Source organism: Rattus norvegicus, chromosome 1 (assembly GCF_036323735.1).
Source record: "Rattus norvegicus strain BN/NHsdMcwi chromosome 1, GRCr8, whole genome shotgun sequence".
Classification (NCBI taxonomy): Eukaryota; Metazoa; Chordata; class Mammalia; order Rodentia; family Muridae; genus Rattus; species Rattus norvegicus.
In genome coordinates, this window is record NC_086019.1 from 105,344,145 (window position 1) to 105,356,949 (window position 12,805).

General features: G+C 48.7%; 1 protein-coding gene across 4 annotated transcripts in view; it reads right to left on the bottom strand.

Annotated features, from left to right (window-relative positions):
• Sult2b1 (sulfotransferase family 2B member 1) overlaps positions 1-12,805 on the bottom strand; it is a 61,131-nt gene that overhangs the window by 7,531 nt on the left and 40,795 nt on the right. For 2 of the 4 annotated variants that reach the window (NM_001039665.2, XM_006229031.5), the window contains exon 2: positions 4,750-4,892. In NM_001039665.2, coding sequence (NP_001034754.1) covers positions 4,750-4,892 — 143 coding nt within the window. Of the gene's footprint in view, positions 1-4,749; positions 5,369-12,805 lie in introns of those variants that run through there. The other 2 variants (XM_063284237.1, XM_063284246.1) reach the window with 2 other exon arrangements.

The following is a 12,805-nucleotide window of genomic DNA, read 5'->3' on the forward strand; positions in this document are numbered from 1 at the left end:
TATAAAAAATAAAATAAAAAATTTATGCAGTACACTGTACACTGTACACTGTACACTGTAGCTCTCTTCAGACACACCAAAAGAAGGCATCGGATCCCATCACAGATACTTATGAGCCACCATGTGGTTGCTCAGAATTGAACTCAGGACCTGTGGAAGAGCAGTCAGTGCTCTAAAGCACTGAGCCATCTCTCTAGCATCCCTTAAATAAATTCTATTTTTTTAAAAAACTTCTTTTTTGAGGTTGGGGATTTAGCTCAGTGGTAGAGCGCTTGCCTAGCAAGCTCAAGGCCCTGGGTTCAGACCCCAGCTCCGAAGGGGGAAAAAAAACTTAAAAAAAAAAGATTTATTTATTTTATGTATATAAATATACTGAGTTGTCTTCAGACACACCAGAAGAGGGCATCAGATCTCATTACAGATGGTTGTGAGCACCATGTGGTTGCTGGAGTTTAACTCAGGATGACCTCTGGAAGAGCAGTCAATTCTCTTAACCAACGAGCCATCTCCCACATAAATTCTTTAAAAAGAAAGAAGGTTTAGGGCCATCAAGATGGCACAGAGGATAAAGGCACTTGCGGCCAAGCGTGATGACCTGAATTCCAGTCCTAGGATTCACATAGCGGAAGGAGAGAATCAACTCCTACAGGTTGTCCTCTGACCCGTGCACGCTTTGTGGTACACACACACACACACACACACACACACACACTATGGCAGGGGGAGCAGAGGGCGGGCTATGTTCTGGCCCTTTTCTGGCCTCTGCAGGTAACGTGCACGCGCACATAATGCTCAGACATCCATGGCAGTAAAACACCCATATGCATAAAATTAAAAAATATAACCACCAGGAACTCCAGTTCTGGGAGAACTATAACTCTGCTTACCAGTGCTGGCTGGCTGTGGGGCCCCTGGGCATGTGCAGAGTAGACACTGCTGTATTAGCCCTGTGTATTGCCTATTGCTTATCTCTGCTCATCTGCATGACAGACTGCAGCCCAATGAGCAGGTGGTAACCCATCATTCAGTCACAGAGCCCCAAAGGCTCTGTAACACAGCCACCACCTTTCATAATGACAACTTTGGAATTTTGGTTTCTTACACACACAGACACACACAGACACACAGACACACACACACACACACACACACAGAGAGAGAGAGAGAGAGAGAGAGAGAGAGAGAGAGAGAGAGAGAGAGAGAGTTTTTGTTTTAATCCCTGGTGTAGGACATGGGTGGGGCTGCTTCACAGCAGCTGACTGTGATTTGCCTCGTGCTCTAGCAGGGGTGTGATTTTGCCAGCTGCAGATAGTTTCTGAGACTGTGTGACATTTGGAATTCTGTGGACTTTTTTAGAGGGTATATAAATTCTAGAGCTGCGAGAGGCAGTTTGGGTTGCTGGTTGCTACTTGTGGTTTGTTAAGTAGTCATGTGCAAATTAGAAACAAGAAGAAATTAGATATTCTGATGGCAAAGATCTAACTCGCCCCAAGGAATGTTACATATCAGCAGGAAGTAGTCTAACACTAATAACTGCTTTCGGATCCCTGACTTTATACAGGGAGCTCTTTCCTTTCTTCTCTGTCCTTTTCTCTCTCCTATCTAGTGTCAGGGGTTGAAAGAGTGGAAGTAAAGGAGTGGAGAAGGGTGGGAGAAAGAAGATCCCACAAACTAGCAAAAGACAGGCTGCAGCCTTTGAAGGTATTGTGCTGGTTGGGGATTTAGCTCAGTGGTAGAGCGCTTGCCTAGCAAGCAGAAGGCCCTGGGTTTGGTCCCCAGCTCCAAAAAAAAAAAAGGGGGGGGGAGAAGGTGTTGTGCTTCTGGTACCTGCATGCTTTTCTAAGATTTACCCACTTCTGAGTGTGTGGGGGTCAGAAGGAAACACTATCTTCTATAACTCTCTACTTTCTTTTTAAAGAAAGGGTCTCCTAGTGATCATGGACCTTACCATTTCTGTTAAACTGGCTGGCCATAAAGTCGCCAGGGTCTACTTGTCTCTACCCCTCAGCCCTGGGATTATAGGCACACGCTATCTGCCATGCCTGACCGTTTTGTGAGTTTGGGGACTCAAATTCGAGTTGTCGGCCGTGGCAGCAAGTGCATTTCCCTGGTAAGACACTTAACTGCCCTTATTTAGTTATTTTTGTCATTGTTCTTTTCCAGACAGGGTCTTACTATGTAGCTTTGGCTGTCCTGGAACTCACTATGCAAACTGGGCTGGCCTCAAATTCATAGAAATCGCCCTGCTTTTGCCTCCTGTGCCCTGAGATTAAATGCAGTACACCTGACCAATTATTTTTGGGGATTTTGTTTTGTTTTGTCTTTTATCTGTCTGACTATATTAAGAGGGATTGAGTTGAGAATTTCAGAAATACTAGGCAGGTACTCAACCACTGAGCCATGCCCCAGCCCCTCACTGGGGGATTCTAGGCAGGGGCCTGTACTGCTGAGCTACATCTTATTTCTTTTGACTTTTTTGTCATGAAACATTAAAATTACATTAAGTAGCTGGGTGGTGATGGCCCAGCACTCCGCAAGCAGAGGCAGGCAGATCTCTGAGTTCGAGGCCAGCCTGGTCTATAGAATGAATTCCAGGACAGCCAGGGCTAAACACAGAGAAACCCTGTCTCAAAAACCCACCGCCAACAACATATTCACATTAAACTGTCTAGACTGGCCTTGGGGGTCCTCCTTCCTCAGACTCTGGCCTAGGAAAGACAGTAGGCCTATGTCACTGCCTTGTGTCTGAATCCCTTGAATCCTCCTTTCAGCAAAGGAGTTGGAGTCAGAGGCTCAGCCTCAGTGGGGCTCTCCCTAGCTCTAGCTACGGTTCTCAGTTATCAATGACCAGGAGAGGGCGCCAAAGGAATATAATTCTTCTGCTTTGTTCTGCATGTGTCACCACTGGCGATCTGTGAGCCTTTTAGGGGATACACAATGACAAGAACCCTCCACTAAGACATCTCAGTGAAGCGGAATCTGGAGACAAGGCAAAGAAGTCCCGCTCCCCAATTCATGACTGTGTGTGCGTGTACATGTGCGTATTTTTCCCTATAGAGGGTGGGGGTTACTCCTGTGTCTATTGCCTCTCTATGCTCTTGGGACCAGTTTATAGTTGGAGCCCTTTAGTGGTGACTTCACTAAATTTAATTTAAATACAACCACATCGTTTTGCAATAATCACCCCCCAAAGCTTGTCATTTTTCCAACAGAAACTGTAATCCTTAAACAAATGCCCTCCTTTCTCTCCTCAGGCAGCCCCTGTTAACTTACCCTCCCTAGTGGCTTTTTCCTCCAAGCATGGCTATTTTAAGGGCCCCATGTAATTCCTTTTCTCTCAGCCTGATGTCTGTAAGGTTCACACTTGGGGCAGGTAGGATGAGTCAGGGTTTTGTTTTTGTTTTGAATATTTATTTATTATGTATCATCATACAGCTTTCAAGTGGGCATCAGATTCCATTACAGATGGTTGTGAGCCACCATGTAGTTGCTGGGATTTGAACTCAGGACCTCTGGAAGAGCAGTCAGTGCTCTTAACCACTGAGCCATCTCTCCAGCCCCCTTAACTATGTTTCTTGTTTATTTACTATTTGTCTCACTATGTAGCCCTGGCTGGCCTGGAATTTCCTATGTAGATCAAACTCACCTGGCTCGCCCCTGCCTCCTTAGTGCTTAGAATAAAGACATATGCTGCTATAGGCATATTCTTGATTGCTAATTGGTATAAGAAGTCCCAGCCCACTCTGGGCAGTGCCTCTCCTGGGCAGGGGGCCTGGGTTTTATAAACAGTTAGCTGAGCAAGCTATAGGGAGCAAGGCAGTCACAGCAGGATCCTGTTTGACTTCCGTTTCAATTCCTCATTGAGTTCCTGGCCTGACTTCACTCTATGATAGGCTGTGGTCTGGAAGTGCGAACCACACCAGGCCTTTCTTCTTTGAGTTGCTTTTGGTCGGGTGATCTATTATAGTAACAAAAAAGAAAAGCAGGAAGCTCACTTGCGTTCCTTATCTGTGAAGACTGAGTAGCGTTCTGCGTGTGAGTTCAGAAGGAAATGGAGAGGCGGGGCATCCTCCACAAACGTGCTACACAGCGGGCATGGTTCTAGGCTCAGAGAACAAGCAATAGCCAAGGCAGACAAAGCTCTGAGAGAGAGCCAGATCAAGCTTCCAGTGGGCAAGCAGAGATTTAATCAATGAGGCTGTGCCTGGCAGCACACACTGCCATCCCAGAACCTGAGACACTGAGGCAGCAGGACCAGAGGTTCGAGGCTACATGAAAACCTGTCTTGACAAAAACGAACAAACTGGGCTGGAGAGATGGCTCAGCGGTTAAGAGCACCCGACTGCTCTTTCAGAGGTCATGAGTTCAATTCCCAGCAACCACATGGTGGCTCACAACCATCTGTAAAGAGATCCGATGCCCTCTTCTGGTGTATCTGAAGACAGCTACAGTGTACTTATATATAATAAATAAATAAATCTTTAAAAAAAAAAAAACGAACAAATTACCCACCAAACCACACGTAGCTGATGGCACACAATGCTAAGAAGGCTTAGGGGACCTAGAAGGTCTGGGGACACTATTGCAGCCCTAGATTAGCAGACCTTCAGAGTCTCCATGGATGAGGGACTTAGGGCGCAGTGCAAAGGAAGGTGCTCCCAGCAGAGGACAAGCTCCCAGGTTCTGCAAAGCAGGCTCCTCCCTTCCCTCCTCCCTTCTTCCCTGAGCCCAGGCTAGCACCACAGGTACCTGATTTGGGGTAGGTGACGATGAAGATGTCGTCGTCCCGCACATTGCTAGTGTTCTCGGCCAGACTGAGGCTCTCTGGTGTATACATGCCGACTGGAAAGGGAATGCCTTTGTACCTGAAGTATTCACCTTGCAGCTTCTGGCTGTAAGAGAGGGAAGGGCAGGTGTAAGGAAGAACAAGGAGGTCGGCAAGAGTCCCACCCCAGGGAGGAGTGTCCTTTCTCTGAGCCTCATGTGCCCACTGGAAAAGTGGACCCGCTTCGACTCCGCCACAACAATCCCATGATGTCATGTCTGCTATCCCCCACGCTATGGGTGTAGAAGCTGAGCGCAGCAGCGGGAGGCCCAAAGCCACGCAGCTGGTAGGAGGAAGGATACTACGTGTCCGTGTCCGCAAAGTGGAGCTAACTCTCCTCCTTGTGTTATTCCACATCCCGACCCTGGAGGGCGACACCACGTCTTCAGGCCATTTTCCGAATGAGGAACCCAAGCCAAAGGTGGCAGGTGCCCCGCCAACGCTGCACGCTGCAGAGCCCATGTGAGAGCCCACGATGACTCACTGAGAAGCTAAAACGATCTAGCTGCTTGTCCCAAAGCCATGACGCATTTACGCAGCCACGGAACTGAGTTTCCGAAGAGAAGGCTGAACGAGACCTTTCAGAATGGTGCAGGAAATGTCCTACCAGTGAGCCATGCCCCAGCCCCTCACTGGGGGATTCTAGGCAGGGGGTCTACCACTGAGCCACGCCCACAACCCTCTATTAATTTGTTGGCGACAGGGTCTCGCTAAGTTGTTCTGGCTGGTCTTGAACTTTTGATTCTTGTGTCTCAGCCTCCTAAGTAACTAGGATAACAGATTTGGGCCACCAGGCTCATCTAGGACACATTTTTATCTAATGATTTTTTTTCTTCAGTGACAGAGCTTGAGTCTTAGTGCTGACACATTAGGCCATCGCCCTGCCACCAAGCTACAACCCTTGCTTTCAAGTTTTGAGGGCAAAAGAAACCACAGCACATTGCTTCATTTCAAAGAAGTAGCACTCACTGAAGCCCCTAAGAACAGCCTGGCTTCTGGGTGCTGCATCTGCTTCACTCCCTTGACGGGTGGGACGAGTGTTCTCAGACATGGGTTAGTGTCCTGGCTTCTGTCCCTGGATGCATGTCACTTTATCTTGGGGAGCAACTCCCACACTGCTCCACTGTGTAGTAACTGAATGGCATCAGTGTCCCGCTAAAGCCCTCTGCATGTGGCCTTCTCAGGTCCCTCATCTCCCAGGGAGGTTAAGATGGACAGAACTGTGGTTGTCACCAACTGCTCTTAAAACACCTTGCTATGAGTGAGACCAGTGGGTCACGCTGGTCATTCCCAAGACTCAGAAGGCTGAGACGGGAGGACAGAAAGCTAAAGGCCAACTCCAAAAGTACAGGGAGACCCTGGGAAGTAAGTGGTGGCATTGCACGCCGTTTGTCCCAGGATTTGTGAGGCAGAGGCAAGGCAGATCTCTGAGTTTAAGGCCAGTCTGCAGAGTTCCAGGGCTACAGAGAGAAACCCTGTCTTGACCCCATCCCCCAAAAAGGAGGGGCTGGAGAGATGGCTCAGCAGTTAAGAGCACTTACAGTTATTTTAGAGAACCCAAGTTCTGATTACAATACCTATATAAGGCACAAATGCCTTTAATTATAGTTCCAGGGGATCTGATGCTCTCTTCTAGTCTTTGTGAGCACCCATACAGACACACAGAGATGCAGACACACAGACATACAGACACACACAGACACACACAGATGCAGACACACAAAGACATACAGACACACACAGACACACACAGATGCAGACACACACACAGACATACAGACACACACACAGACATACATGCACATAAATACATTAAGATGCATCTTAAAAAGAAAGCAGGGGGGTTGGGGATTTAGCTCAGTGGTAGAGCGCAAGGCCCTGGGTTCGGTCCCTAGCTCCAAAAAAAAAAAAGAAAGAAAGCAGGAATGTTTGCAGTGTAAAATCCCCCAGTGAGGGGCTGGGGGTGTGGCTCAGTGGTAGAGCCCCTGCCTAGACTCCCCAGTGAGGGATGGGCATGACTGTGTGGTGTGTCACTAGACCCTAGAGCAGCAATAATAACTATGTTGGTGATGAGAGTTTGGTTCTGAGGTAAAACTCAGACACATGGAGGATAAGCATTCAGGAATATTCACCGTGGGACACTCTCTATGCCTTGCTTTTCTTGTTTTGTTTTGGTTTTGGGGTTTTTTTTTTTTTTGTTTGTTTGTTTGTTTCGTTTGGCTTTTTTTTTTGGTGTATATATGGGTATAATTCCTTCCACCTCATAGCATTTTCTAATATGGAGAAAGCATTGTATCAAAGTTGGTTAAATTTCATGGAGAAGAAAGGCAGGAGGCTGGCTGTAAGTGGTCAGCATACAGTCTGGTTAGAAGCTCATATCCCATAAACTTGAGATATCTAAGAAATAGCCATTTTGTACAGCAGTGGACCAGTATTAGCAAGGCCCTATTCAGACCAGACTGCAGGGCAGTGTGTCTTGTAAGTTGTAAATTCTCTAGATACTACATTTCTTCAGTGACGTTATCAGGTTTCTTTCTCCATAGGTTGAATCCCGAGGTAGAATTTGTGACATCACCAGTTACCAGGCAGTTTGGCTGAACAGACAGGAGCAGTGAGGTCAACGGTTACCAGGCAGATTAGATGCAGAAGGTCTGCCCATGGCAAAGCCTATGGTGCCTTGCCTCCTTGAGCCTCAGTTTCCTCACCTATCACAAGTAGACAGCAATAATTACTACTTCAAGCCTTCAGTGCTATGAGGATTATAAGAGCTTGTACATCTTAAGTGCTGGGCTTTTAAGAGATACTCGGTGGTTAGCCCCAGGTATGGTTTAGTCTTTGATCTCACCAACTCCTTGAGAGAGCTATTTCTTTCTCATTACAGGAGTGGGAAACTGAGTCACCTTCCACAGAAGGATCTTGTGCCCTTAGGCACCCTGAAATCATTCCTGGATAAGTAAGTAAATGACTATGGACACCTGGCCCACTGTTCCACCAGTTTAAAAATACATTTCTTTTTTTTTTTTTTTCTTTCAGAGCTGGGGACCGAACCCAGGGCCTTGCGCTCGCTAGGCAAGCGCTCTACCGCTGAGCTAACTCCCCAACTCCAAAAAAAAATCTCTGAATGCAGCTCAGGTCCTGAGAGGCCAAGCGGCAAGGAATCAGGGCTGCTGGCACTCAAAGTCAGATGTGAGGCGATGAATGCAAGAGGGAGTGACGGCTGAATGTGCGAACGAGCAGATGAAAGAACAAGGGAATGGATGAATCGCACACAGACACATTTGAGAATGGATAGAGGAATGTCTAAATGAATGACAGAGTTGAGAAATGTCCCTGAGTGCTTGTGTCCCCTCCCTTTCCTGTGCTCTCAACCCTGGGTACTGTGGGGACTTCACCAGCCAGGATGTGGCACTCTCGAGCCTCCTGTAGACGCCCCCCATCCCCTCCTTAAGGCCAGCTCTGCCCCCCCACCTGGCCTCTCCCCCTGCTGTGTCCATTTCTCTAACACCTCTCGCCCCTAGGGTCACACAGCCTCTGGGTTTCATGTCTTGTGCCTTCCTGATTCTCTGTGCCAACAGCCACAGATGTGTCTGTCTCCCCTGGTATCCTCTGAAGGCAACTCAGTTCCTATGGTAGAGAAGGGAAAGGGCTGAATTTGGACAGGGTTCCATGTCAGGAGACAGATGGAAGGAAGGAAAGCCACCATGGCCTATGGCCTAGTCTGCTGCCGTCATCATGTTATAATCCTGCCTCCGCCAAGGCTCCCACAGTCAGCTCTTCCCACCTGCAGGCCAGGGATGGTCCTTCCCACCTGGAGGGACCGTCCAGGACCAGGTGCTTCTGCTCTCCCCATGTTCAAAACCTCAGGTTACCGACAGGAGGTAACCATGCTATTACAAGAACCCACGAGGCACCCCCATCTGCTCTGTCCCTCTGTGCCACCATCTCTGTCAGCCCAGCCCACTGGCCTTGTTTCCCCTCCTGCGCTGGGTCAATCCTGCTGTAGGGTTTTACACATATTATGGAGGCCACCGGATGGACAACGGGCTGGCCACATGTGCTCCACAGCTGCACCCCACTAACACACACATTTGTCCCCTTCTGATTTGTTTCTGTTCACATAGCTCAAGCTGAATATTGTCTTACCTCACCCAAAACATGGATGGGGCTCACGGAGGCTTTACTTTAAGGCTTTTGTATTTCCTGCTAAAGCACACATCGGGTGCCTTGGGAAAGGGTCCTGAGTCTAAACTCCGGTTACAGACACTTCCCACACACCTTCCACAGCCTCAGAGACGTCACATCCAACATCATCACTTCTCCATGTTTTGGCTCTGACAGGTTCCACGAGGTCAGGTCTACCTGTGGTGTCATGCCAGCTCTACGAGAGGTTTGGATTCTGGAGTGCTTAGGGCTTCAGAGCTCCCAAGTGGAGGTAATCAAGCCATATATTCTGGATGTCTTCTCTGTCCAGGGGCTTTACAGTGAAGAACCTTTTTCTTTATATTAATTGATATACATGTATGGATGTTTTGCCTTCCTGTGTTAGCTGAGCACCACTTGCAGTGTCTGCAGAGGCCACAAGAGGGCGTCAGATCCCCTGGGGCTGAAATCACAGAAGATTGTGAACTACTCTGTGGGGGGGGGGCGCGCGCGCGCGCGTGCGCATGCGCTGAGAACTGAACCCCGGTCCTCGGTAAAAGCAGCCGTGTTCTAACCCACTGAGCCATCTCTCCAGACTCAATTATTTATTTAGGTTCTGTCTCTTTTGTTAATGTCTCCAAAATGCTCCCAGCACTGCCTGCACTAGGGAGAGAAAAATTCCACCCGCACATCAGTGTCCGCTGAAGGGAGGGAATTTCTGTGCATGGTCCTCCCCGACCTAGTGGATTTACTCAGCGATGTTGTGAGGTTTCTGATGACCCCCTGACCTATAGAGGAGACAACAGAGGTTCAGAGAGGCTGAGCCACCTGGCTAACATCACATAGCTATGGAGGGCAGAGCGGATGTGAACCCAACAGATTAGGATGGCACAAAATTGACCGAGTCTGTCCAGAGAAGCCCTGGTCATACTGTATCCAGCCCCACCACAATGTCAGTGCCACAAGCTGGTCAATGTAAGGATCAATATAATTATCTCCTAGTTAATGCACTATAATAATGCACTATAACTTACGTTATAATGAAGTATAACATAAGCAAAGCTTGTAAAACACCGTCTCTTCTTGGGTGTTTAACCACGAGAAACAAAACATCCAGTAAAGAGCTTGCCTCAGAAGCATGTGGACTTGGATTTGACCCCCAGCGTTGCCATAAGAGCCCCAACTGGGACAGTTGCCACATGTAGTGTAATCCCAGCACTGGAAGGGGGAGTCCCTGGAGTTCACTGGCCAACCAACCTACTCTAATCAGCAGTATTTCAGTTCAGTGAGAGAACCTGTCTCAAAAGAAGGTAGATGCACCTGGCAAAATGGCTCAGAGGTAAAGCCACCGCCTGCCAGGCCTAAGGACCTGAGTCTAATCCCCAGAACCTCTTGTGGAGGAGAGTATGGACTCTTGTAAGCTGTCTTCTGACCTATGAGCACATGCTACTGCACGCACAGGCACACACATGAATACATATGTAAATGGTGGGTGACTCCTCTGACAGTCACGCTTAACCTCTGGCTTTCACATTTGTCCATGCATCTGCATGCCTGAACACACACATACACACAGACACACACACACACACACACACACACACACACACAAATACACACACAGATACACACATACACACACACAAATACACACACAGATACACACATACACACACAGACACAGATACACACACAGACACACACACAGATACACACACACACAGAGACACAGAGACACACACATGTACATACACACACACAAATACACACACAGACACACAGACACACAGACACACACATGTACATACACACACACAGATACACACATAGATACACACATACACACACAGACACAGATACACATACACAGATATATATACACACACAGAGACACAGAGACACACACAGGTACAGGCACATGCACACACACACACACACACACAAACACACGTGCATGAACTCACAGTGAAGCAGCAGTGGACAACAGGAGATGAGAAGGTGCCTCTGTGCTGCTAAGGTGTTGGGGGAGGCAACAGTGAACCACAGACAGCAGCTCTGGAAATCACAGAGTGAGATGGCTCTGCCAGAGCCGGCTCCCACCAGAGCACACCCATTTCCATAGGATTTCTAGCCAATGGCTGAACCACTAGGGACAGGAGGCAAATGCACCCACATTCTCGGGTAAGCAGGGCACAATGGGACAGTGCAGGCAGTTGGGAGAAGATGGGTAAGTCCGAGGCCTTTGAAGGGCTTTAGGAGTGTGTCACATCTCCTGAGGTATGACACACTTCCTCCGACATTGATTGTACTATATGGCTGTTTTGTTTCTTGAGGCAAGGCCTCACTAAGTAGCCCAGGTTCCACTCAAATCCCTGGCAATCCTTCTGCTGTTGGCTCCTTAGTGCAGGGATTACAGGGGTGCACACCAGGTCTATGTGCTGCTGGACATGGAACCCAGGCCTCATGTACGCTAGGCAACCAAGCCAAATCCCAAGCCTGTGGCTCTCTCTATTAAGACACCCGACATCCATTACTACAATGATGGTCAGTGCTTGCCTGTGACTCTCTTGTCTATTCAGGATACTTGAGAAGGGACCTCACCATACCACTACCTCACTACCTCCCCTCATGTGAGCAATAGCCAAAGATATGTCAGGCTCCTGCACCAGAGGGTGGCCAGTCACCTACTGATATATCACGAGCCCTGGCCAAAGGTCAGGGGCTCTAAGAACACTGAAAATCCCAGTGGCACCTTCTGTCCTTGGGATTGATTCAGACAGCTCCAAAGCTCCAAACGATGTCACTAAAAAGAGCAGAAAGTGATGTGGGTCTGAGACAGGAGAATTTTGCAAGTTTAAGAACAGCCTGAGGTACAAATCCAGACCCAGTCTCATAATAAAGGAAGTGGAAGAAGAGAAGAAGGAAAATGAGAAAGAGGAGGAGACAGAAGAGAGAGGAGGAGTGAGGGGGAAGGGGAGGAAGGAGAGGAAGAGGGAGAAGATGAGGAGGGGAGGAGGGAATAGAGGAGGAAGGGGAGGAGGGAGAGGAGGCAGGAGAGGAGGCAGGGGAGGAGGAGGAGGGAGAGGAGGAGGAGGAGGACGAGAGGAGGAGGGAGCAGAGATAGGATTAATCTCAGACAGGGAGCTCTGCAACAGAACATTTTCATTTTGGTCACAGGAGGTCAGAGGCACCCCTCTGAGGCGGTGATGTATAGAAACTCCTAAGAGGATGAGGAAGAAGCTGTGGGGTCTCAGAAGGACCCATGTGTGGCATCTGATGGCTGGGAAGACTGTAGCCCTAGCTCAGCCAGCCCCCACTGTCACAGCTGCCAGGCTGTTCTGCTGATTCACCTTGGGGTTAGCTCAGCAGAGTCCCCCAGCCTGAGCCAGCTCCAGTTACATCATGGCCAGTGTTTACAGCAAAGTCCAGCCGCCCAGCCTTTGCCTGCCAGACGTCCTTCCTCACATCCCTGCTCACCTCCACGCTGCCTTCTGCATCCAGTGCATCTGTGCCAGCGTCCCCAACTCCACTCGGCAGGATGACTCACACTTAGCCAGAGCCAGAGCAAATCTACTGAAGCGACATTGGCTTACCCTCGCTGGGAGATTCAGTCCCAGTTTTTCTATGATGCATGGCCGGCTCAGACAGTACCACCCGGCTGTTCTCCACCTTGTTTACTCTTTGGCCACCACTTGACACTTAGTATCTTTTTTCTTTGTGTGTTTTCCTTCTTTCAGTGAACCTTCCACAATAGTAAAGGAGCTGGGAACCTGTGCTACCTTCCAGACAGGGAGAGTGGAGAGTCGGGTGAGGGGCAGTAGTGTTTGTTACATGAACAAA